At 38.4% G+C, this 26,350-nt stretch overlaps 3 protein-coding genes across 3 annotated transcripts in view; all 3 read left to right on the top strand.

The window, feature by feature from the left end:
- The first annotated feature begins 2,021 nt into the window (after window positions 1-2,021).
- On the top strand, window positions 2,022-3,696 carry LOC137938795 (repetitive proline-rich cell wall protein-like). The gene is made up of 2 exons (XM_068783833.1): window positions 2,022-2,255; window positions 2,362-3,696. Exons 1-2 carry the CDS (start codon window positions 2,081-2,083, stop codon window positions 3,423-3,425), a joined length of 1,239 nt encoding a protein of 412 aa, XP_068639934.1. The 5' UTR covers window positions 2,022-2,080; the 3' UTR covers window positions 3,426-3,696.
- A 1,360-nt stretch (window positions 3,697-5,056) lies between these two features.
- Window positions 5,057-8,467, top strand: LOC137938610 (tubulin beta-6 chain-like). The gene is made up of 3 exons (XM_068783570.1): window positions 5,057-5,587; window positions 7,111-7,380; window positions 7,579-8,467. Exons 1-3 carry the CDS (start codon window positions 5,188-5,190, stop codon window positions 8,259-8,261), a joined length of 1,353 nt encoding a protein of 450 aa, XP_068639671.1. The 5' UTR covers window positions 5,057-5,187; the 3' UTR covers window positions 8,262-8,467.
- A 3,335-nt stretch (window positions 8,468-11,802) lies between these two features.
- LOC137938820 (uncharacterized) overlaps window positions 11,803-26,350 on the top strand; it is an 85,601-nt gene continuing 71,053 nt past the window's right edge. Inside the window, exons 1-4 of the mRNA XM_068783867.1 lie at window positions 11,803-11,979; window positions 12,079-12,252; window positions 16,764-16,859; window positions 25,803-25,872. Of these exons, the coding sequence (XP_068639968.1) occupies window positions 11,872-11,979; window positions 12,079-12,252; window positions 16,764-16,859; window positions 25,803-25,872 (448 nt within the window). The 5' untranslated portion in view covers window positions 11,803-11,871. The remainder of the gene's footprint in view (window positions 11,980-12,078; window positions 12,253-16,763; window positions 16,860-25,802; window positions 25,873-26,350) is intronic.

Here is a 26,350-nt window from a genome sequence, read left to right on the forward strand (position 1 = left end):
TAGTGTCTTTTGGGTGTGACTATCAATGGATTTTCAGCCTTGGAAATTTTAAACTTGGTTCTATTTTTCACGAACAAAAATATTTTTTATATAAACTACTCCCTAAAAACAATTCTCGATTTTGGACAAGAGAAATCATATTCAATTTTTAAAGGAAAAATTTATAATAGTTGGTTGTGGTCCATCTTAAATGAAAACTATATGATATGATGTTTTTGTTGTACAAAGACACCCTAGACAAAAAACAATTGTGGTGTCATTTCATCCTCAAGGGCATTCTCATGCTGAAGTTTTTGTATTATATAGGGTTTATCTTTAAATGATTTGTCACAGGTAAAAGATTTTTTCCCATTCCTAAGTAACATATACGCAATTTTTCTAAGATGGAAAGGAGGCTAGACTTAAGTCCAGCTAATATTGGTTGCACCCAATTCTTTGTTTCTTGCGAAAGTTGAGGTCTTTATTTTTATTGTTATATAAAAAATTGTAAAATAAAAATACTCCAAACGGCCTCTAATAGTGAATATGTATAATAAATAATAAATATAAAATAAAATAAATCTCTTAAACCTAAGTTTAAGTCGAACCCAAAATGATTAGTTATCATTGACCGATTTTTTAACTAAGTAATAAACATAAAATCTTGCTTACCATAAATTCATATGAGACGATTCTTAACAAAAAAATGGCTAACTATACCTTCCCTTAACATATTTGCCAAAACCAGTTCTTTAGACATTTGCCAACCATAGAGGGTGTTCAGATCTTAAAAGCTAGGGTGTTCTTGTTTGTTCTTTTCAACATTCATGCAGTCAAGTCTTGGGACCATTTCTTTCTTCTATTTCTTACTAGGATTTCAATTCCCTTGATAGGTTTCATCTGTCCTTCTCCTTGCTGTTGTTAAGCATTAAAAACAGTAATGTTCCACCTACATTTCCAAACCTTCAAACATCATTTCAACATTACTTTGCCAATATAGAGCATGAAATAGGGGAGAATGAAGACATGAATAGAAATTTAACCTGGTAAGGGCCTTGACAATTCAAGTGATCATAAATAAACGATGGAAATCGGTTTGCAACCCTAGAAAATGCTAACTTCTGATTTTTACATTTCGTAGACCGACATATTTTGAATGTAAAATATTTCCTAGAACTAATATCAGTTTTTAGTTGAGATTAGGGGATGATACAATAAGGGTTAAGATCTGTTGGGAACTCTACCAAACCTTCAAACTTCATTTAAACAAAGATTAGGGGATGATACAATAAGGGTTAAGATTTGTTGAAGTTAGCAAAAAAATCTCTTTAGCAAAACCCTAGTCACAAGCAAATGAGCTTGCCAATCACTTGACTGGACATGAGTCGAACTTATGCATGGTGGAACCTTGTTGGCTTGATCATCTTCAACCGTTTCAACCTAGACACACCAGCCTCTTGCATTTGAGTTCAGCTCTGCAGTGTCAATTTACAGAACATTTTCTTCCCCAACACGTCAAAACCTTTTAATTTCGAGCTCCCACATGCAACCCTACAATGCATCCTCTCTTTCATGCAAGCTTTGGAACTGGGTGGATGAAGGTGAAGTTGATGAGAACCTTGTGCAGACAACCCCACAAAATCTGAATTCTTCTGATCTGGTTTCGTGTAAAAACTACTGAGGCTTTAACAGACGTCAAATCCCAAAGGGGTCTTGCTTGGCTGTCGATTTAATGGGAGAGAAGTACTGGACGAAAATCAAGAATCATTCTGTGATCTGCGGAAGCTGGGAGTTTAAGAGCTGGGAGAAGAGTAGCTGGGTGAGGAGCGAGGAATGTGGGGAAGGTTCGTGGTGCAGTTGTAGGCAGAGGAGCATTGAATGGAGAAAATGGCGTTTGATCGGAAAAATCGGTGGCGGTGTCCGCCCTGTATTCATTGTCGGGTCCCACTCGCCATGTGAATCGAAAGCCAGTGTCGGCGTTTGGAAGCTGGTAACCCCTTATATGTGGCTTCCAAGGGGACCTTACTTCCCTCAGAAGAGAAGCTGTGAGCTTCTTCTTTCCGGTAATCCTTCTCTTCAGCTTGTTTAATTGCTGCCTGCCATGAGGGCTCTTCCAGTACAGGGAGGGGTCCTCTTTGCAGCCTGGCTGCTGCTGTTGCTGGGATCTTGTACCGCCGTTACTGTTTCCAAGGACGAGTATGTCGCATTTGCAGTCGGCAGTGGCGAGTGCTCGTTCTGTGTTCGCAAGAACATCCAGAAAATCAATGCTGTTAACGGTAAGCAGTGGTTTCTCGTTTTCTTGTTTTCTTCCAGTTCTGCAATCTGTCTTTGTGGAATAATGTCGAACAGTAAGGGCATTCTTAATCTTCTGCGCAAGAACAGGTCTCCACGTTTCCGTAGGCTGCAAGGGAGCAGATGGCAAGCTGCAGATCATGGGATCCTCCGAACTCGACAAGGACGGGAAATTCAACTTAAAGCTTCCAAACGACCTCCTGGACGAGAAGGGAGAACTCAAACACGACTGCTACGCGCAACTCCACAGTGCGTCAAACGATCTTTGTCCCACAAAGAACGGCCCAGAGGCCGCTAAGCTGGTTCTCAAATCGAAGGAGAACGGGAAATACATCTTCAGCACCGCCGGAAAACTTGATTTCTCGCCGGAATTGTGCGCTTCAGCCAGCTTCTTGCCCAAGTTTAAACTGCCGCCGCTGCCCAAGTTTGAGCTGCCGCCAGTGCCCAAGTATAAATTCCATTTCAAGTTCCCCCCATTCAAGAAGCCACCACTGTCTAAACCGCCGAAACCACCAGTGATTGAAAAGCCTCCGGTGATCAAGAAGCCACCACTGCCTAAACCGCCGAACCCGCCAAAGCCACCAGTGATTGAAAAGCCTCCGGTGATAAAAAAGCCACCACTGCCTAAACCGCCGAGACCGCCAAAGCCACCAGTGATTGAAAAGCCTCCGGTGATCAAGAAGCCACCACTGCCTAATCCGCCAAAACCGCCGAAACCACCAGTGATTGAAAAGCCTCCGGTGATCAAGAAGCCACCACTGCCAAAACCGCCGAAACCGCCAAAGCCACCAGTGATTGAAAAGCCTCCGGTGATCAAGAAGCCACCACTGCCTAAACCGCCGAAACCGCCAAAGCCACCAGTGATTGAAAAGCCTCCGGTGATCAAGAAGCCACCACTGCCTAATCCGCCGAAACCGCCAAAACCACCAGTGATTGAAAAGCCTCCGGTGATCAAGAAGCCACCACTGCCTAATCCGCCGAAACCGCCAAAACCACCAGTGATCGAAAAGCCTCCGGTATTCAAGAAGCCGCCGATCTTCAAGTTTCCGCCAAAGAAGCCATTGCCGCCATTGTTTAAGAAGCATTTTCCTCCTCTGCCCCCACTGCCCCCACTGCCACCGCACCCATGGGCTCCTCCGACCAAGTTCCCCTAAACAGTGAGCAAGGACGACCACGTTGTGGGTGACGGTGTTTTAGTTTTCTGAGCTATATGCAGTTTCGGTTTCTATCGGGTGGACATAGCCTGGCAATGCAGGGAGAGAGAGAGAGAGAGAGAGACAAGAACCGTGTCGTGGCTGCGCCATGGGGTGAAAGAGGTGGTGTTTATGATAAGTGTTAATATTATAGAAATTTCTGTTAATGATGTGTATTATGGAGTGATTATTGTTATAAGGGAAAAATAATGCAATTGCTTCCTTTCTCCAACTCATATCTTTATAATAAGGTGGAATCAAGGTTATAAATATATATATATATATATATATTCATATGAAGCCACATGAGTGAGTAGCCTTGCTACAACAATATAAAAGCTAACATTTTCGGTCTTTCTCTCGTTGAATTGGGATTGAACATTTGACATATTGTTTGATATCAAAATTAAAAATTGTGGGTTTTATTTTTTACGATTAAATTGTTATAAAACAATCTAAATGTTATCCATATTGCTTCATAATCCCTTTCATTTTGTTATGTGAAACTTTTTCCCACTCAACACTAAATTACAAATACAAAGGAAAAAGTCGAAGTAATGGTACAGAGAGGAAGAAAATCGAAGAAACAAAAGGGATTTTGTTGCTTTATTTGAAAAGACATGGAGACGATGTTTGAGTACTAACTTTCCGACCCTTTTTATAGATTTTTCAACAAGAGATTGCTAGGAAGAAATGGTAAGATTTTCAATCAATACCCTTCCTCTATGTAAGCTCATTCCTTTGGTAGCTTGAGCATGTCACATTATTGAGAAGATTCTCTTTCCACTCTTAGCTAGTCAAAATTTTAGCTTTGCCTACCATCTCTTTTGCTCATGTTAGTCACCTATTTCCCTTTTTCACCCACCATGTCCCTTGATCTTCTCCTTTGTCCACCCTTTATTACTTGGGTTTCCCTAGCTCCATGGTCCCTTTTCTTGTCCCAGATGTCCATGTTTCACTATCTCTAACCAACCCATTTTCTAGGGATCCCATTAATCTTCTATTTCAATAGGGGAAGACATTAAAAAGAGAAGAGAGAGGGGAGAAACTACCACTACAATTACCCAATTGTTTATTATTGATACAATTTATACTAGCTTGTAAGGGAAAATGTCATAGATAAATGTCATGTTCCTCTTTATTTGGAGAAGTGCAAGGTTTTTCTATAAAGTCAAGTCACCCCTTTATTGGAGCCATGGCCACCACTACTAGTCCCATATGGTGAACCCCCGTTTCCATAATTACCCGCGGCCAGCCCGGCTGCCTAGACATGAAACGGTGGGAGCCAGTTCACTCTTGCACGTGCCGCTTAAACTACTTGACTCCCGGGCCCACCTATCACATGGCATGTAGGTCGTTGATTCTCCAGTTTCTGTCGCGGTACCCACCGTACGGCGTTTTTCAGCTCCGTTTTAATCGAACGGTGAACGTTTTTCTTTTGGTAGGTCCGTGGCTAGAGTGAGAAGATCGAGACCGTTGGATGCTCTTAGTTAACGATCGTTATGAAACCGCCGTTAAGGCGAAAAAGAGTTCCCGCTTTTCTCTCCCCCTTCAAAATATCACTTACCGCTCTCTCTGTCTCTTTCTCTGTCTCTCCCTCTCTCTCTATTATTGTCCGATCTCCGTCCACGTTCCCTATAAACACTCTTTTTCCCTGACAGAGAAGACGAGGCAGAGGAGGAGAAGGGAAGAGAAACCGAAACCCTAGAAATCTTGACCGAAAATGCGGGAGATCCTTCATGTTCAGGGAGGGCAGTGCGGGAACCAGATCGGGGCCAAGTTCTGGGAGGTAATCTGCGACGAGCATGGCATCGAGCCGACCGGGAAGCACAAGGGAGATGCGGCTTCGGATCTGCAGCTCGAGCGCATCAATGTGTACTACAATGAGGCCTCTGGTGGCAGGTACGTCCCCAGGGCGGTGCTTATGGATCTGGAGCCTGGGACGATGGACAGCATTCGGACTGGACCGTTCGGCCAGATCTTCCGTCCCGATAATTTCGTCTTTGGACAGTCCGGAGCCGGGAATAACTGGGCTAAGGGGCATTATACTGAAGGGGCAGAGTTGATCGACTCGGTTCTTGATGTTGTTAGAAAGGAGGCAGAGAATTGCGATTGCCTGCAAGGTATATGAATCGCGATCTATATGTTTTCTTTGTCGTTTCATTTGGATCTTTTCGTTGAGTCATTTTTCATTTGATAGTTGGTTTTTAGACGCGATTTGAGGGGTCGTGTGTGATCTTTTAAGGTGAATTTATTTAGTGTTTTCTTCCGTGGTTGTCTTGTTGGTTGATTTATGTGTTTTGCCTAAATTTTTATTTCTGTTTATCTGGGATTTGTTTTGTATTCGGATCTGTGGATTAAAATGGTATTCTATGTCATTTCAACTACGACATTGTATCTGATTCGATGGTGTACTGAATGAGTTCGTTGTTTCCAAAGTTTCGGTGTATGTGTTTTACTCTGTGATCTTGCTCAGGAAACAGTCATATGTGCCGTTGTTACAAGTTTTATTGGTCTCTAATCATGTCTTACTGTTCAAAATAGAGGAGGTGTTTTCATCATCTGGTAGATCTGTTGTTTTTCTTCATCTTAATTTGCGTTATTTGATGAGGCATTTTAAATTTTAGATCTGCTTGTAGAAATTATTTTCTGGTTAGAAACATTACTCGAGCATGTAACATGCTAGCTTTTTGTGCCTTGCGTCAATGTGTTATTGAAAATAGCATCTTATTCGATCAATATAACCTGACAAATGACGTAGTGCTTAATGTCTGCCTCTGTATATTTGAACTTTGCAGTCTTGTAAAGCTTGATGAGCATTTTTTGATATCTAGTGTTTCCACGATTCAGTCAAAAAGACAATTCTTGCATGTAGTTGTTTCATATTAGTTGAATGTTCTGATATTCTTTTGTTTTCCTAACCCTTTTCTTAGCGTTCTGGATACTGTCAACTGTCCATATGCATCACTATTGCCTCATTTTCTTCTTTTCCAAAGCCGAGGTAGCTTTGTTCGTGACGTGACTAATGTACTCGATCCTTCCCTGCATATTTTTACTCAGTTACTTAATTGATGAATTTCAAGGCTGTTGATTTCCTCTATATAGGATAACTGGACGTGCTTCTCTGATTTATCTATCCATTTGTATTTTGCAAGGTTTTTACAATTGTTTGGCTTATTGGTTCTATTATCCTTCTGTTATTTTTATTTGTTTACGGAACCATTCTTGATAAGTTATGCAAGGATACTCTGCAACATCCTTGTAAGGTGATCTCACAAATTGCATGGTTATCTGTTAATTCTTCAACTCGACAGAGGAATGTGATCTTTTTTTTATGTCTATGTGAAATTCGTATGTCCTTGTGTACTGCCACTAGTAGAACCAGACAATCCTTTGCCTCAATGAATACGTTTGTTGCTCAGCTCTATTTTTCAATCATCTCTAAAGTAGCCAAATGAAACTCTAATCACCTAGTTGTACTTTCCTGTTGAGCGTCTCAGCCGAGCAAGATGACTTTTAGTTCCCAAATTTTGTGTTTTCCTTACAAATTCTGGTACCGTTTTATTTGTTTTGATTGATAAAGAAGGGCACTGCAACCGTTATAAATGATTTATTAATGGTGGCTATTCCCTTTCTGTTTCTTCAGGTTTTCAGGTATGTCATTCACTTGGAGGAGGAACAGGATCCGGGATGGGAACTCTCCTGATATCTAAGATCAGGGAAGAGTACCCAGACAGGATGATGCTTACATTCTCAGTTTTCCCCTCACCCAAGGTCTCTGACACTGTTGTGGAGCCCTACAACGCCACCTTGTCCGTGCACCAGCTGGTGGAGAATGCTGATGAATGTATGGTTCTCGACAATGAGGCCCTCTATGATATCTGCTTCAGAACCCTGAAGCTTAGCAACCCAAGCTGTAAGTTTTTCTAAAGGAATCGACAAACAGAATGATACCTTACACCATTCTGTTTATCGAAGGTTATTGTTTTCTTGCTTTATTTGCATATTTTATCCTTTTTTACTTTTCACCAATATTCAGGCATACATGAATTATTCTTTCTGTGCAGAAAGAACAACAAGAACTAAAGATTGATTGCACAATTGCCTTTTGCAGTTGGGGACCTGAACCACCTGATTTCAGCGACCATGAGCGGCGTGACGTGCTGCCTTCGCTTCCCAGGCCAGTTGAACTCGGACCTCCGGAAGCTTGCAGTGAACCTCATCCCCTTCCCTCGCCTTCACTTCTTCATGGTGGGCTTTGCCCCTCTGACCTCTCGTGGTTCCCAGCATTACATCTCCCTCACTGTCCCAGAGCTCACCCAACAGATGTGGGATGCCAAGAACATGATGTGCGCTGCGGATCCACGCCATGGACGCTATCTCACCGCCTCAGCCATGTTCCGTGGCAAAATGAGCACCAAAGAGGTGGATGAACAGATGATCAACGTGCAGAACAAGAATTCATCCTACTTTGTGGAGTGGATCCCTAACAATGTGAAATCAAGCGTCTGCGACATTCCTCCCATGGGCCTGAAGATGGCTTCGACCTTCATAGGTAACTCAACTTCGATACAGGAGATGTTCCGCAGGGTGAGTGAGCAGTTCACTGCCATGTTCCGTCGCAAGGCTTTCTTGCATTGGTACACTGGGGAGGGAATGGATGAGATGGAGTTTACGGAGGCAGAGAGCAATATGAACGACTTGGTGTCTGAGTATCAGCAATACCAGGACGCAACTGTGGAGGAAGACGAGGAGGGTGAATACGAGGAAGGAGTTGAGGACAACTACGACAGCTGAGGCTTCCAGACAAAGCATCCTCCATGATGGTCATCTTTAGGAAGTATGTGATTTTGCCTTCTACTGGCTGTGTTTCGAATGCTTTATGTTTCTGTATTTTTGCATTTTTTTTCCCGATGTTTGTTGTTACTATTGTTGTCGTTGTTGTAATTGTTGTTGTTCATTCTCGCAATTTTCCATTAAATAGTGAATAAATTCCTTATTCATTTTGTCGTATATAAAGAGCACTAAAAAGCTATGCTCATAGATGATTCTGCTCACTTGTATACATGTACAAGGAGGTAGGCCCTCGCTGAAGTGGGAGACTTTAACCGGTTCAGGAAATTCATTCATCTGGCCAAGTGTTGTGCCCATCCAATGCAATGCTGAATAGTTTGTGAAGGGCAAACATCTTTCTCTCATTATCTAACCAAAATAGGGGCTTACCTTTGAGAGATAGAGTGAGGTAGGCAGTTATCTTGCATAAGGACAACAAGTATTCACATTCCACCTCAAATTGCATGGTTAATACCCTATGATCCGAATGTGTTCACTGGAGAAATTGACACCAACAATGGGATTCAGTGCCTTCTTAGTATTAACATTGCTTTACTTTGTATTATAAAGAGAAAAATGAGCCTGGACTGACCACCACTAGGTCAATGAATGCACCCTATTGGGGTGGTATCAAACCGAGTTGATTCGCGAATTACTCAAGCTCGACTCGGTTTGGATCGACCTCGAATACAAAAAATATGGCAATAACTGAAAAACATCATGTATTAACCAAACCAAGCTTCAAAATACACCTAGGCTTTAGACCCTTTTTCTTGACTTTATAACCTCTTACTTGAACGAGAACTCATTAGTCATTGCACTGAGAAATTGGATCTTTTGGCTCAAGCTAAAAGTTATTCAAGACTTGTTTAACCATTGTATCAAATATGGCTTTTGACTTCATACGGTTAAAGTTGATAATAGTAATGGGCTAGAGACTAAAGTTTATACTCTTTAACTTTTACAAAATAGAAGGTTGTTTCATACCTATATAACGGGGGTCTTTGTTTTGCACCTTTTTTTAATCAAGCATTCACCATTAAAAAATTCCAAGACGCTTACCACTAGGTAACAAGCAAGCCTACCCTTGTTGCTGCTGTTTACAGCTAGGTGAGGGGCAAGCAAACAACAACCCTTGTTGTTGCCACTGTTTACAGCTAAGGTGCAAAAAAGGGTGGTCATTAATTATCCAACTCATTGGAATTCTACTTATGACATGTTATTTTGTGTATTAAAATTCAAAGATATATTTCCTAGATTTTAATATAGAGATTATGATTGTTTACCAAGTTTTGATAAATAAGAAATGGTTGAAATGGTCTGTGATATTTTAGAAGTTTTTACTGTAGTCACTAATATGAAGTGACTACCTTACTTCAAATTTGTTTTTAGTGAGATATATAGGGTAAAATAAGTTTAAAAATTTTATTCTATGAATGAAACTATTTTCATTAAGACAATGGTTAGTAAAATAAATGAGAAATTGAGAGGTATTGGGTTGATTGCAATTTATTGATAGTTAGTTGATTTAATTTTGAATCCAGTGGTCAAATTAAACATGATTGAAATGTGTTTTCCAAATATATAATATGAAGTGAAAGCTATGATGAATATAAACTTAGTTTAACAAACCTTATTTGAGATTTATGATGTATATATAGCCATTTATAATGTGAAAATTAATAATGAAGAGATAGTTTCAAGTGTTAGTTCTTTAAGTGTTTTCATAAATTGAAGGTCACATTCTTCATCAAATAGAAGTAGGGAATTCACCAAATTCTAAATTGGAGAATTATCTCGAAGAAGTGAGTACTTGTGTGAAAAAACTTCACAATATGATTTTGATGTTTTAAAATGGTAAAAAGTGAATAATTTAAAATTTGAATATTATTTAAGATGACAGTAGAGATTCTTGCAATTCTCATATCTACAATAGCCTCAAAGTCAAACTTTAATGGTGGTGGTAGAGTGATAGACTCATAACTTTCTTCTTTAGCGCCAAATGCAGTTTTAGCTTTGATTTGTGGTGGTAATTGGATTCATGTTCTTCATGAAGTCAAGAAAAATCAAAAGGTGAACTGACATTTGATAATTATTCCTTCTGATATCCATGTTGCCTACATGTATGAAATGAATTTCCCTTAGGGTCTGTTTGGAACTCATAGGAAATAAAATAAGAATTTGACTATTATTATTCCTAAAAATAGTTAGTAAAAATGAAATAATTATCAAATTCTCCTTTTTACTAACTATTTTTAGCAATAATAATGATCAAATTTTTATTTTCTTTCATTTTCTTTTATTTTCCATGAAGTTCCAAACAGACCCCCAAGGGAAATTCATTTCACACATGTAGGCAACATGGATATAATTAAAAGGCCTTATGCAAGATAAACTAAAAATTAAATATAAATAATCCCATACCTTCATCAGAGCCATCCATTTCAGGGCATAATCTAAGACTCCCCTACTACAAATGTTTTAAATTTATGTTTAAGGCCCTACAGTAGGGGAGATTCACATCACCTACTACATTCACAACAAAATATTCACCAACCATACCACTAGCCAAACAATATCAAAGGTACTATTACTACTGCGTATATAAACATGAACATATAACTAGAACAATTTTTATTACCAGCAAACTCTGCAACATTAAAACTAGTTATTGTTCAGGAAACTGAAAAAAGGGAGGAAAAAATGCACCTAGAAAGGAAATATCATTGCTTGATTAAACTGTATCCTAACAAGAAGAGCTATAATAAATAACACATTGTTAACATTACGAACGTGATCAACATCAATGTCCCAGAAGAAATTATCAATTTAACTTAAATAATAATTTACCATAATTTCCATCATAATTATTATTTTCTTTTGTGTGATGAGCCATCATATGCCCCATCCAAAAAGGTAATCAAAGCATAGAATAATAAGGAGAAAAAAAAGCTACATGCAAACAAGAACTCAAGTTACTAGAAAAAAGTCTACAAATCAATGTTCCTAATTTTTAAGATTTATCTCCATTAAGCATATGATTTTCAGCTTTACCACTAATCCACCCAAGTCACTAGAAAATAAACAAATTGATAACATTAGAAGTAAGACAATGAGCAAGAAACCAAAAGCTTTAAGATAAAGAGTTGTGTAACATTGAGAAGGAAACCAGTCTAGAATATTATAAAAAGTTACTCATTTTCTTCTTTATATCATATTTTTCATTTTGGGGCACTAACACTAGAATATATTTTTCAGTGCACTTGAACTCATCTACACTAACACCCAATTTGAAATTGAAGTTGAATTAAATCATTGCCTTAAATTTCTCCATGTTTAACTCCTCCCCCCCCCCCCGTCGAGCAAAAAGATGTTAAGTTGGAACGGAAGCCCAAGCCCAGACTGCAATGTCCAAAGTCCAACCTCTTACCCGGCTCACTTCTCTTTAAGCAAAAGCGCGGGACAGAGTCGCCCAATTTTCCCCTCTCGTTTCATTTTTCCCCCGACGAGTTACGAGGTTCTAAAACCTCCCGGACAATCTTCCTGGTCCTGCCTGCATCGCGAGAGAACCTGCATGGCGACCACAAAGACTGTGGATAAGTCTCTTTGGTGGGACTCGTTCATTGTTCTTTTCAACGAGCTCGAGAATGCGCCTCTCTCATCCGCACTCCCTCTTCCACTGGTAAAACCCTACTACCTCTCGGTATATTTTACCTGTAGTTTTTGCATTGTGTTGCTTTTCGATGTTCAGGTTAAGATTGTTGTCACCGTATTTTTACAGGTAAATAAGCTCAAGAGTAACCATGCGTGGTTTTTGGATTCTCTTTCCATGTTTAAACCCCCAAACCAGGCATCCAAGTTGGCTTTGGAAGCTGAAAAGGTTTCCATTGGGTCCAATGGCTTAGTTGTGCGGTCGGAACTGAAGGATGCAGCTCTGGAAGTCAGCTCATTGCTGGTAAGCTACCAAAAACAAGTTGAACATTGTTAATATTCGATCAGTTCTTACAACTGGGCCACTTCTGGCGCCGAGAGGAAATGAGTTAAAGCTTCACTAATCAAGATTTCATCTACTTCGTAAGGAATACTTCTGGTAACCTAAGGTTTACTAATGCTCTGTAAATTTAAATCTGAAAGGGTATCAAATCCTCTTTTTTTGAAAGCTGTGAAAGTTTTTATTCAAAAGAAAGGCCTACAAAAATAAAACCTTAGGAGGGGGACTCTCTTACAGCCAGTGATTGGAGGGACAGCCCTTCTTTAGCTAAAGAGTCAGCTACACCATTAGCTGATCTGGGTACATTACTCCAATTTCACCGAGTTCCAGAATCAATGTCTATAATTTCATCAAAACAGGTGAATGCTTCCAAGTGGGAGGGCTGCTTTCGAAGACCAGCCAATGATATTGGCAGAGTCTCCTTCAAAGAGGTCCACGGTGGAGTTCTTGTGGATGATGAGCCCTTGCCGAAGACTGTGGAGCTTGGCTCTAGTAGAATCGGCAGTACCTATGGGTTTCGAGTATGAGGCAATATAGACACCTTCGTGATTTCTGGAGGTCCCACCTATACCAGCTGGTCAGGGGGTTCCATAGGCACTCCTATGTAAATTGAGCTTGATGATGCCACTACAAAAGGGGTTCCATTCTTCATTTGCTCGCAGTTGGGAGAGGCCATGTGGGCAATTGGACTCCAATTGTTCCTGATGATACCTCCAGTCAGAGATCTGAAAATATTCCGACATTAATCCAGGCCAGAATCACACTGGAGATGCCTTCAATTGCTTTCTCCAAGCTACTCCAATTCTGAGAGTGTGGCTGATTTTTTTCAATCCATATTCCTGAGGGAATTCGTGCAATGCATGCTGAGAGGAGGGCTTTGCACAATTTATGAAGGCCAATTCCAGTGTACCAGGGGATGAGTTCATGGATGCTGTTGGGAAGGCAAGTTTGAATTCCGAGCTTGCCCAGGAAGTGTGGCCAAATTCTCCAAGCAAAAGGACACCGAATGAGTAAGTGATTATCACTTCCGTCTTCAGCATCACAAAGAGTGCAAACAGATTGAGTGACATTGGACCTCTTCTTCTTAGGTTGTCATATGCAAGGATCCTCCCCTTAGCAGTGCTCCAAATGAAAAACTTTATTTTGGCTGGAGCTGATAATTTCCAGGCAATGGAAGGATGATGTTTCTCTTTACAATCCCCCAGCCTTTAATTCTAGCTTATGCCGAAGAAACAGAGAACTCATTGCTGTCTGAGGGGGTCCAAATTAGTTTATCCTCTGGGTGGCTAGCCACATACAAGCTGTCAAGTTTGCCCATTAGTTTCCCAACTTCTTCTGCTTCCTCATCATTCATGCCTCTTCAAATGCATAGATCTCAGCATACCATTTGACTTTCATGCTTTATTGCTTCATTAATCGGTAGGATTGTTGGACTGACATAAAGTTCGCTGCTACAAATCTTTGCTGGAGCTTTCATCCAACCACCAATAAGTCTAGAATTTAACCGTGTCACCACTTTCAATATGGAATTTGACCTCCTTGAATTTGTTGGACAGAGGAAAAAGAGTGCACCATATGGCCCATGGTATTCGTCTCTGCTTTCCTTCAAGTCACCATGATCCATTCTCGACACCCAATTTGTGTGCAACAATATCCCTCTACATTGCATCTTGAGAAAAGGTGTGAATATATTACTGAGAGAGAAAAAAATAGAACACTTACTAAATAGGACCTTCCTCCACAACAAGATGTTAGAGAAAAATTCCTGATTTAGCTCGACTATCCGCCAAGTGATTTGCGGATCTAGGAATACAATTCCACAGACATTGTAATCGGGGAGTTAAAATACATATATCATATCATTTAAAAAAATACATATATCATCAAAAAGATCCTTGTGATGCCAAGGAGGTTTACATGTCTTCTTACACCAACTGATGACAACTTGAGAATTGCCTTCGACATATAAAAGTCCTACCATTCTCTGATGAAATAGTTTGGTGCCATTAAACAACCCAGCTAGCTCGGTTGGAGTTGAGTCTGATATTTCGATTGGCCCAGAAAAAGAAAGGAGCAAAGTTCCTTGATCATCATGAATGACCCCTCCATATCCAGCAGGCCCCGGACAACCCAACGCACTTGCATCAAAATTTTGTTTAAAGAATCCAATTGGGGGAAGAGACCAAGTCTCCATAGTCGGAGGGCGTGGGAGATGAGACATTTTTGCAACAAGATCCCAATTCTCTCGAAAGTTGATCCCTTCAAGACTTTTAAATTCTTTTCTCATACGAATCCAAGAAGTGACTTGCCCAACAATTTGATTGCTAAGAATATTGTCAGGAGGGTTTTTTTGATAAACCTTATGTTATTCCGTTCTTTCCAAAGGGCCCAGATAATGTGACTGACGCTGTAGGAGATTAATAACTTTCCAATTTTAGGGAGATTAACCTTTGTAATCGTGTGGATCGTAGATACGAGATTTTGGGAGGAGCAGTATTGCAAGCCAATTTTGCTGATGAGTTTTGTCCATACCGAGTGCGCATAATTACAATGCAATAGTATATGATCCGCAGTTTCAGTGGAGGACAGGCAAAACGGGCAAAGAGGGTCCAAAACATGCGTTCTCGACATATTAATGAATCCGATGTCAAGATTTTGTTTTGGCATGCTGTCTAGATAAAGAATTTTGCTCTTAGGGGTACATGTAAGGACCACGCAATGGCTGATGGGTGACAGGATTGAGCAAATTGGGGGGGGGGGGGGGGAGAGAAGAGCTTTGTAGGCAGTTGAAGTAGAAAACGTACCTTTGGGACAAAGAGTCCATATCATGGTGTCTGGGCCATTTTTGACACGGGCCAAAGATAGGCTCGTAATGAGTTCGGCAGCTTCAATAGTTTCTGCTTCTGTCAGCGCGCTACGGAGATTTAGGTTCCAGTTACAAGAATTCTGCCCGACAGCTGAAATATTAGCCTCTTTGTTTATGGCGAGAGAGTAGATTTGACCATAGCTAGAGTTTAGACTAGCCTAACCTATCCACCAATCTGTCCAAAAACTTGTCCTACTGCCGGATCCAATATAACACTTGACAACGTTTTTGAGGACAGGCAGCAACTAAGCTATTTTTTCCAAACAGGAGATAATTTGTTATACCTTCCTCCTTCAGTCCACCATCCCAAGAACTTGTCAGCTTTACTCGCCACAATGTTTCGCCAAACTAGAGACGGAACCATATTGAATTTCTAGATCCACTTCAAAAGCAGAGCCGAGTTTGTTGCTGCAGTGTCACGAATCCCAAGGCCACCCTCAGCAAAAGGTTTACAAACGTCAACCCATTTCACCAGACTGTTTTTTTTTCACCATTTTGCCTGCCCCATAAAAATCTTCTTTTTAAAAACTCTATTCTCTTTCTTATAGAGGCAGGGCAATAGTACAAGGATAAAAAATAAGACGGAATACCATGTTAACATGACTTAATTAGAGTGAGTTTACCAGCTTTGGACAAAAACTTCCCTCTCTAGGAAGCGAGTCTACCTTCGAGTCGTTCAATGACTGGGTGCCAAGCAAATTTTGAGGGTAAGGCAGGAGATAGAGGAAGACCCAAATATGTGCCCGGAGAGGAGGCAACTTTACAACCCAAGTAGGTCTCATAGCTATCTATGCTACATCTTTGCACGTATGAAATCTCCATTGCCATTTGAGAAGCATGGTCTGGTTAGTTTCTTTGATGTATCTGACACCCACTTCCTTGTCTTTTGGGTTTACACACATCAAACCAGTTAACCAAATGGTGTTTGAAACCAGCGGTGCCTCTCCTTCAAAAAAAACGTTTCATAATCCTCTCATGTTTGCTTGCAATGCTAGCTGGGCGAGGAAGGATAGGAAGACTTTGTAAGGCCCGCCACACAAGAGTTGATTAGGGTAAGTCTTCTAGCCTTCCATAGGGGCTTTCCCATCCAGGTAGGTAGCCTCTGCTTAGAGGCCCAGAGGTGCTTGTTCGGTCTGGAGGCAATCAAAGGGAGGCTTCAATATGTAGCTGGGAGAGGGTATCAGATCTTCACTTTCAAAATTTATTTTGGTTTTTTTTGGCTGTAGTTCTAAGTCCTAGTTTGGAAGCCACACTCTTTTAAATTTCCTGCAGAGTCAAAACATTTTTTTTTTTGTTGGTATTTATATTGGGATTGCAATGCTCTCTTCAAAGACTTAAGAAAAATGTTGTGAACATAAGTTTTTTGGAATTTGGTGTTGTTGCAGCAGCTTAAATAAGCTGTCTCTTGTCTACGACCAACTGAACAGATCACTTGAACTGGTTATTTTGGTAGGGTATTCATGCAGCTGAGCCTTTAACAATGTGAAGTAATCATGTTGATTCAGAGTTTTAACCTTTCTTTCATATATTGACATTTCGAATAAGTAATTTTAGGGTAAAAATGATTACCTTTTTCATTGGTTCACCTTTATTTGATGCGAAATTGCAGTTTTTGGATGAGGTTCAATCCTATCTTATTCTTAAAAGGGGAATAGAGCAGAATAGCATACCTCCAGATCCCAAAGTTCATGACTTTCTTCATTTGGTTAGTTGGCTTTGTTCTCTTTTATCTCTTCAGAAAAATTTTCTATTTGCTTCTCTACTATTGGTTGTCTTGGGTAGTTCAGTAAGGAAAAAGTATGCCTTTTCTTTCATTTTTCTAATTGAATTATCTTTGGTGGTGTATGTACTATATTCGTATCAATCCATGCATTGTTGTGGCATCTGATGGCATACTTGTTCTTTGATTATTCTTTTTGAGACCATGGATCAATTTGCTTTTCTCATATTTGGGCTATTTTTATCTGTCTTTGCATATTTACTTAGCTACTTGGTTTGTTTAGCCATTTTTTTATGTGGTATATTTTCTATTTTTCATTTTTGATGTAATGGTGAATTGTGTGGATCCTTTTTTATTTTGCATAAGTTTTTTTTTTTTTTTTTTTTTTTGAGAAAAGATGATTATATTAATAAAGGAACCAGAACCAAAATACAAAATCAAAGAGCAGTCTCCTAACAACAAGGGATTGGAGGGTTGCTCTCTATTTAGCAAGTACATCAGTTGCCGAATTGGCGGATCTTGGAATGTGAGTCCAAATGCAACTAAAGTGAGAAACAATATCCATAATCTCCAGGAAAACATCCCAGTGGCGCCATAAGAGGGGTGGAGGTGTGATCACACCAACTGATTACCACCTCGGAATCTCCTTCAATGTGAAGAGGGCCCCCACAGTTGTCCCTAAAGACACGAAGCCCGTTAAGGAGACCATGTAACTCAGCGGTCTTCGAATCCGAAATCCCCAAGGGGCTTACATAGGAAAACAACGGATTACCAGATGAGTTAGAGATAACTCCCTCAAAGCTGGCAATCCTGGGATTACCAAACGAAGAGCCATCAAAATTATGCTTGAGGAGGCCGAGTCTAGGTGGGCATTCCTGCACAATAGGGGGCTTTGATTGAGCGTGTAATTGAGCCAAACAATTCCAATTATCCCAAATAGTAGAGTCCACAAAATGGGAAAAAGCTTTCTTGGTAAGCAACAAAGAGGAAATGTGCCCATAGATACAATCGACAACTCTCTTTGGGGATTCAAACTTGGCATTGAAGCGTCTGCGATTTCATTCATTCCAAAAACCCCACGGAATGAAGGCAATACAAGCATAGATAATCAACTTTCCCATCGCAGGAAGAGCTGAACCAAGAAGCATTCTACTGGTAGGAATCCGATCCGTAGGCATACAGAATTGTATCTCGACCTTGAGAAGAATGGTGGTCCACACGAGAAAGAGCACTGCAGAAGGATATGGCTAAACGATTCCTCCATCGAATTGTAAAACGGACAAAGGAGATCAATAGAGGGGTGGCCTCTGTGTTCTTGTACCATAGGGAAGTAAAGCTTTTTACGAAGAAATGTGTGTGTGTTTTTTTTTTAATTTCTGACTTTGGGCTGGACCATGAGGAATAATTCTGAGCTAAACACGGTCCTGCCCTTGCTTTGGGTTATATTTTTTTCTTTAAGTGATTGTTTTGTGTTAAATTTTGGTCCAAAATGGTTACTCAAAGGTAGAGGGTCTCTTCCCAATCAGTAAGCATAACATCTTTTCATTTTAAGGCTTTAAAACATAACTAAAACTGACCAGACTAAGGACCTCTAATCTATGATACGTTTTTCCACTACTAGATACAAGTAAAAAAGTGTAAGTGGATAATATATCCTTGATTCTATATTTTCTAACACGCTTAGATGGAGGGATTGAAAATTACAAAGTTGTCTCTCTTCATATTTGTGTACCCCTCTTTTCCCTTCTTCTTGTAATTTTGCTCCTTTGAGGCTTTAATATAATCAAGCACTATTTAAAAAAAAAATATTTGTGTACTCGTGAAATGTTTTTTTTTTTTGAGTAAAAAAGTGTGAATATATTACTAGGAAAAGCAAAAAAGAAAAATAACAAATACAAAGACCCTACAGAACAAGGCTTTCCTCCACAACAAGATGTTGGAGGGAAACGCCTAGTTTAGCCTGATTATCCGCTAGGTGATTAGCGTATCTTGGAATATAATTCCAATTACATTACAAATGAGAAATTAAATCACATATATCCTCAAATAGATCCCGGTGTCGCCAAGGAGGCCTAGAAGACTTCTTGCACCAATTGATGACGACGTTTGAATCACCTTCGACGCAAAGGCCCCACCAGCCATTGATGAAAAAGTTTTAAACAATTGGGGTTATTTTGGTCATTTCTTATAGATATAGCAGAATTCTATGTTTCGAATTTCTTTTAATTTGTTTTACATAACCTCACTCAACTGATTTAATAAAAGGGGATGGCACTCAATTTCTGAGCTTTGGCATGCAAACCTCTTGCTACTGCTTTTTTCTCTCCTTTTCTCTTCTTTTTTCTTCTTTGATTTCAATCCTATAAATTTGCATTTCCATTAAAAAACGGTTAATGGGACATGGGTAAATAGGTAATACATTATAGGGGTGAAATTTTTTGTTTTGTATCTTTTTTTAAATTGATGGATAGAATGGGTAATTAGGTCAAATTGCCAACCCTATTGAGTGTAGCTTATCTGTCTTGAAGACCTCTACATGGCCAAGTAGAAATAAGCTCCTAAATTTTTTTGTATTTGTAATTGGTTATGAATTTTTAGAATTTAAAATGGTAGAAATTTATTAAAGGGGGGGTTACACAGAAGATGAACTTCAGCCGCATTACTCAGTTCATCTCTTGATGTTGTTTGTGGAGCACCGACACTTCATTCATGTTGATGAAACAGATGAATCCGAAGATAACACCAACGGTTTAATTTCGGATTCCGCATTATATTGCGAATCAATTGGATGAAGCGAGCGGGACGCGTTGAAACCTATCATCGAATTTTTTTTTCTATCTCTCCCGCGCTTTTCCCTCTCTCGGTCTCCTTCTCTCGTCTCTTCTTCCTCTGAAATTTTTTCTCCCTCTCGGCCTCCATCTCCCTTCTCCCTTTCGCTTCTCCCTTTCTCCCTCTCGGCCTCCCTTTCCCTTCTCCTTCTTGCTGTGAATGTCCTCTCGGGCTCCCTTTTGCTTCTCTCTCTTTCTTCTCCCTCTCGGCCTCCGTTGCAGAGCCGCCATCATAGAGCTTTTGTCGCAGTTGCCTGTCGTCGCTTCGTCGCATAACCTGCATCGCAGAGCATCTAGTCGGAGAATCTTTGTTGTAGCGCCTCAGGCGTACCGCCGGAGTGCCACCTCTGTCGCTGTTGCCTGTTGGCCTGTCGTTGTCTCCCTGCAATTATTGTCGCCGTGAGGAAAACAATGCTGTTGATTTAATTTTTCCTAAGTTAGGGAAAAATTAAACAAACGTTATTTATTCATTATATATATATATATATATATATATATATATATATATTTAATTACCGTATAATATTAGTGATTTAATAGTGGTAATTAAAATATTGTTAAATCAAGCATTTGATCAATTATTTTGGTTTAATTAACCCATTTTTATAATTAATAAAATCAATGGTTTTAAATTTAATGAAAAATATTATTAATTAATAATACGTAAAAATATATAGTGTGTTAAAGTTAACATTTGATCAATTTTTCCTGTTTAATCATTCCTTTTTATGTTAAAGTATATCATATGTTATTTGTTAAGTAATACTGTTCTAGTTCTTTGCAATGTTTGAGTAGCAAGTTAAAGGTGTTTAAATTTTTTTTTTTTTTTGCCATTCTTCTGGTCCCCTCAAATACATCAAAACTGATCTAGATTAGTTTACATAATTCGATCCATTCAACCGGATCGTAGTTATCTGAATAGACTGAGAGAATTTCACATCTGAGCTCTCAGCAGTCCTTTGGACTGCAACCTGTGTACTGGAATCAGCCATTAAATATCACCAAACACCACAATTCAGTACACTAGAGCGTCAATTAACCAAAGGGAAACACTTTCCCCAAATTTCAATATTTGCATAGTCAAGTGGGCCCCACACCAAATTCAATTAGAGCAATGCAGTACCCAATTCATTCAATTTAGAACCAATAGTGATCAATTCCAGCAATTGAGACCTTAAATCAATGAAAGAATGACCTAATTGCAAGAAATCAAGATGGCGTAGGCTATATGGATGATGACGCAAGCATTAGGCTGATGATGCAGTTAGATTTGAGAAATTTCCTTAAATTTGGATCATTAAACACTTCTAAATCCCAACATTTAGTCAAATAGAAGTAGTAATCATTAGCCAATAGGCTAAGATAAGCAGAAAAAGGAAAAAAAATGAAAATTTTACCCTACCAGTTTAGAAATGTGGGAAAAACCTTCAAGGAGATTGTTAAAAATGGGATTAAGGTATGCATGTGTAAGTATGAACTATTTCAGACTGTGAAATTGCGAAGGACCCAATTTCACATGGTATCAGAGCAGGTACTCGTATGTGGGCCTCCACCCAAATTATCCACATGTAAGAGCCCAGAGGGCCTACACGTGAGGGGCAGTGTTAAGGAATAGTCCCACATAAATTAGTGAAGATCTTAAGTTTATGAATTGGGAATGATTACTAAGATGACTAGTCATTTTGGGATAGGCCATGGACCCAACTTCACATTATTAATAAATTAATAACTTAACTTATTATATTTGTTTTTGTTATTTTTAGCGTTATTTATTTATTTTTTATAATTAATCATGTGCATAGTTAATTGACTCATATAATTACTGTATTAATGTACAATAAACTGCAATCAATAAATAATATAAAATCTAATTTAATTAATTAGTATATTAATATATTTTAATTCTACATTAAATTACTTATTCGTGTAGTAATAATGTTTTTTTTACCTAATTTGGGGTTTAAGTATTATGGTTTAATTAAGTATACTTTTACAAGTTACTCATTCTCTTGTTTTTGATATTTTTCTCATTTTGGGGCACTGACACTAGAAACTGTTACCTAAGGCCGTTTGGTCTAGTGGTATTTTGTTTACATTAGGTGTGTCAGGTCGCGAGTTTGAATCGCCCCACGTCCCTCTAAAATAAAAACATTGGAAACTGTTTTCTAGTGCACATGAACTCCTCCACACTAATAAGGGGACACCAAGTTTGACGTTGAATTTCATGTAGATGTATGAAATGAATTTGAAGCAGGAGATGAAGATGAAGTTCAAATTTTAAGTTTGTTGACTAACCCCCCCAAAGATAAAGACGTAATGTAGGCAACTCAAGAGAGAGTAAAAAGGGAGAAAAAATAAAGAGCCAATGAAAATGGTCCAAGAAACGAGATAAATTGGATTAAAAATTGTAGATCTATCAACCCCCTCTTTTTTTTGTTGGTTTGAGAAAGGTGATTTTATTCCAAACCTCCAAAGAAAAATGAAAATCTATTAACCCTCTGTTTTATTATCGATTATTATTTTTTTGAGAGTAATGACAAATTCATTAAAGAGTGAAAACTATACAAGAGGGCTAGTATTTTTATTTATCCGTGTTTGTGGGAAATAATCCCCCATTGATTAATTTTAGAAAAATCTTGTGGTTACTAGTTGGTGAAAGGGTTCCTAGCTTCAATGAGTCATCAAGTGGGCCCAAACCCAAGTTTAACATTGTGACAAAGTAGGACGTCGATTGTGCTTTATTGAGTTTGTATCTGATTTATGTTACCCATGCATCAGGCTTGTTTTCTGTTGGTTAAGGACTGAATGTGGGAGAGAGTATTAGGGGGGGTTAGTCCACAATGAAGTGGAATGAATTCCCCCCGCATTACTTAGTTCATAAAATTATGGCGTTAGTGTAGAAAGAATTGAATTGAAGTGAGATTACACCATTTCATTAGCTCAGGCAAAAATGGGGGAAAGCTGATTCCTACCTATTTTGAGAATCATCCACTTTCCTCGCACGACGCGTGTTTCTTCTTCCCCCCACCCGAAAGGAAAAAATTATCCTCATTTGCTATTCTCCTCTCCCTTTCCCTCGGCCTTCGTCTCCTGACGATTTTTTTCGCCCCATTTCTTCCTCTCGTGTTCGCTCTCTCTGCTTTCTCTTGTCATCTCTCGTTTTCACTCTTTGCTTTCTTCGTTCGCCCCAGCTTCATTCATCTTGTCTCTTTCATTGTGCAATGCCTAGGGTTTTTGCCATCGGCATTAGCGATTCGCGGGATTTTAGGGTTCTTACCGAGTCTATGATGATTCGGAGAACGGATTGGGACAGGACCCTCGCCAGCGCAGAGCAACGGAGGGACATTTGTTGCCGTGAGGTTGATTTTCTCGCCGTAACAGAATTTCGCGGCGGTTTTGAAGGTCTCGGAGCCGCCTGGGAAATCCGAAATCGAAGGTCTCTTTCGCGGCAAGGCTCTTCGACGACGACGACTTGTTATTTTTTATTTTTTTTACTATTTAAAAATTTATTCTAATAACACGTAATTAGTATATTAATTTATCATAAACTTTAATCATGAATTGGTTTAATTATGATAAACTTTAAACCACTGGATTTACATTTTGTGTTAATATATTATTAATTAATAATACGTAAATAAATATATTATGTTATGGATAAATTAATATATTTGTTTATTAGGTATTTTTTTATTTTGTATTAATTTGGTGAGTTTTAATGTTAAAATATATCTTATGTCATTTCAAAATAATTTATTTATTTATTATATTCGTTTATGTTATTTTTAAATTTTCTATTTATTTTAAATAATTTATTCTAGTCACACGTAATTAGTATATTAATTTATAATAAACTGTAATCATTAATTGGTTTAATTATCCAATTTCTATAATTAATTAAACTATTAGGTTTATTTATTATATTCTCTTATGTTATTTTTTAATTTTTTTGTTAATTTTATATGATTTATTCTAGTCACACGTAATTATTGTTTTAATTTATAATAAACTATAATCATTAAGTAATATAATATAGTTTTTCATTAATTAGGATATTAATATATTCTAATACTACACGTTAAATCACTTATAAGTGTAGTATCCATGTTTATTTTGGTTAATTATATATTTAGGTATATATATTCTATTTAAGTATATTATGAAAAGTTACTCATTCTCTTCTTTTTATCATACTTTTCATTTGGGGGCACTAACACTAGAATCTGTTTTTCAGCCACTTGAACTCGTGTGTACACTAACACACAAACATGAGTTGAAGTTGAATCAATTCATTTAAGTTCAATTCAAATTCATTGTGGACTAACCCCCCCTTAGTGGGCATTATTCTCTCATATGTTAACATCGAGAAAATTCTCGTGGTCTTAGTTGAAAAAGACCTTCTAATTTTGACTAGTCATTTTGGGATTATTCGTACCCAATTTTAGTAGTTTGCATAAGGATGTGCATTGCTTGGACATTCTTCCCAAGCATCTCTAACACTAGTGAAAATTGTATCGTTTGCTCAAATGTCGCTTTTGAATTTGATGATCAATCTTGCATTCTCTTCGTCCATGGTGTTGTAAAATTGAGAAATAGAAAGCCAGAGAATCAATCCACAATTCTTTTCTATGACTGTTCTTATTACATGCATTCGTGACTGCTTCAAATTGCTTAATGAAAGAATGGCATGCAGATATTGGAATTGAAATAAAGGATTTTTTAATGCCATTCCTCACCGTGAGATTTATAATAGCTCCTTTGTGAGTGGTGATTCTTCGATTACAAAAAGATGAAGTACCATATCAGAAAAAAGTTGTTTGTATCCTCAACTATTGATGGGTTTGATCCCCTATTATTGCAAACAACTTGCCTGTCAGCATCATCTTCATTTTCTGGATTTGTAGGATATGCACGAATAGCATCTTCATCTACAGTTGTCAGCCCTTTGCGTTTGTTGTGATGTTGATTTTGATCCTCCTCTCTGATACTTTGATCTTCTTTTCTTGATGTTGAGCTTAGTCTTCTTACTTGATTTTCGTTTCGATGATCTATTTCTCTTTCTATCTCCTTTCCCTTTTCAATCCTTGATCTTCTTCCTTCAGTTTCCAATCGTTCTCTCTCTCTCTCTCTATGACTCATTTTCGAAGGGAGTAATATTCTTACGGTTGACAATTTGAGAAGAAGAGGTAATCAGTTAAATTGTTCTCTGAGTCCATTTTGTAATGGGGAGGAAGAAATGGTAAGTCATCTTCTATTACACTGTCCTTTTGCATGGAAGATTTGGACTCATATTTTAAATAAGGTCGGGATACAGTTTTGCATTCCGATGACCCTTCTTGGTATGTGCAAAATAATTCTTGATATTTGAATACAAAAGCTATGAAAGATTATTCTTTCAGCTTGATTAGCTCATATACCATGGGGCATTTGGAACGAAAGGAATAATAGACGATTTAATTGCAAGTTCAGATCTGAAAATGAGATTGCTTCAATGATCATAGGACTTGTCTTTTCTTGGCTTCATACCCAACCTGAGTTTACTATTATGAGGGATATTTCTCTTTGACACAATTGGAATATTCTTGCTCATATGACTGTTTCCCCTTGTCCTCTTACCATGGTTATATGGAGTTCACCACCACTTGGGTATTTAAAGCTTAATTTTGATGGCAATGCCTTTGGAAATCTTGGTCAAGCAAGAATTGGAGGAGTTATTTGCGATTCTTTGGGAGTTCAGCTTGTAACTTGGTCCATTAGAAATTTCAGACTCTACTACAGCTGAACTTTTTGCCCTTCTTTAAGGGCTGAAATCTATTGCACCCATACGGAACGAGAATCCTAAAGTTTGGCTCTCTAGTTTTGCATCCCAGTCTAAATCTCTTTGAAAATTTATATGTTTACCATGTCACATGTTTGTGTATTGTATTTGTCTAGACTCCAGTTGTTTTAATTACATGCTGTTCATCCATGCATTTGTTACCGTTAGGAAATAAATTTTATTTAAAGATGTGAAAATATGCTAATTGTATTTGTTAATAAGTTGATTCTTTTGTGTGCACTCATTGGTATTGATTTCTCATAATCTTTCTGTGTTGAAAAGGTGTTGCTTCAGTATTTCCTTGAGCGACAGTGCTTGCTGAAGTGTATCAGGGAGATTCTCTGCCGTACTTGTAAGTTCTTCATGATGCTTTGCTCATCATTATCTGACTAGAATAGGGCAACATATTTAAGTAAAACTTTATGAGAACCTGGTTATTCTCTTTCTCTTGGCTTGTTAAGCTGTGTTTTGTGATAATGCTACTTTTTAAATTTAACTTTAGCTGCAATGAGATGTGGGTGAATCAAATAGCTCAAATTTGGATTAATTTCGAGGATGATCTATGAAAGTGAGCACCTTATGGCAGAATCAATTATTATATTTGCATATCGAGCTTACTTCTCTATGTTGATGTTGAAAATTTAAGGGAAAACTTGTATTCATTGATTGCTTAGAATGAGTATATGGGTGCTCTATTTACTATAGAAAGACAACTAGAAGTATAATCAAACTGCCCTAGACCCAATTACACCCTAGGTAGAGCTCCTAAAGATAAGACCTAAAACAAGTAAATTACATAAATAGAGAACTAGTAGCACTAAAAGACTTCT

Source organism: Aristolochia californica, unplaced genomic scaffold (genome assembly GCF_029961685.1).
Source record: "Aristolochia californica isolate CCGP_79_NKW_82.1479 unplaced genomic scaffold, dmAriCali1.0.hap1 SCAF_8, whole genome shotgun sequence".
Taxonomy (NCBI): Eukaryota; Viridiplantae; Streptophyta; class Magnoliopsida; order Piperales; family Aristolochiaceae; genus Aristolochia; species Aristolochia californica.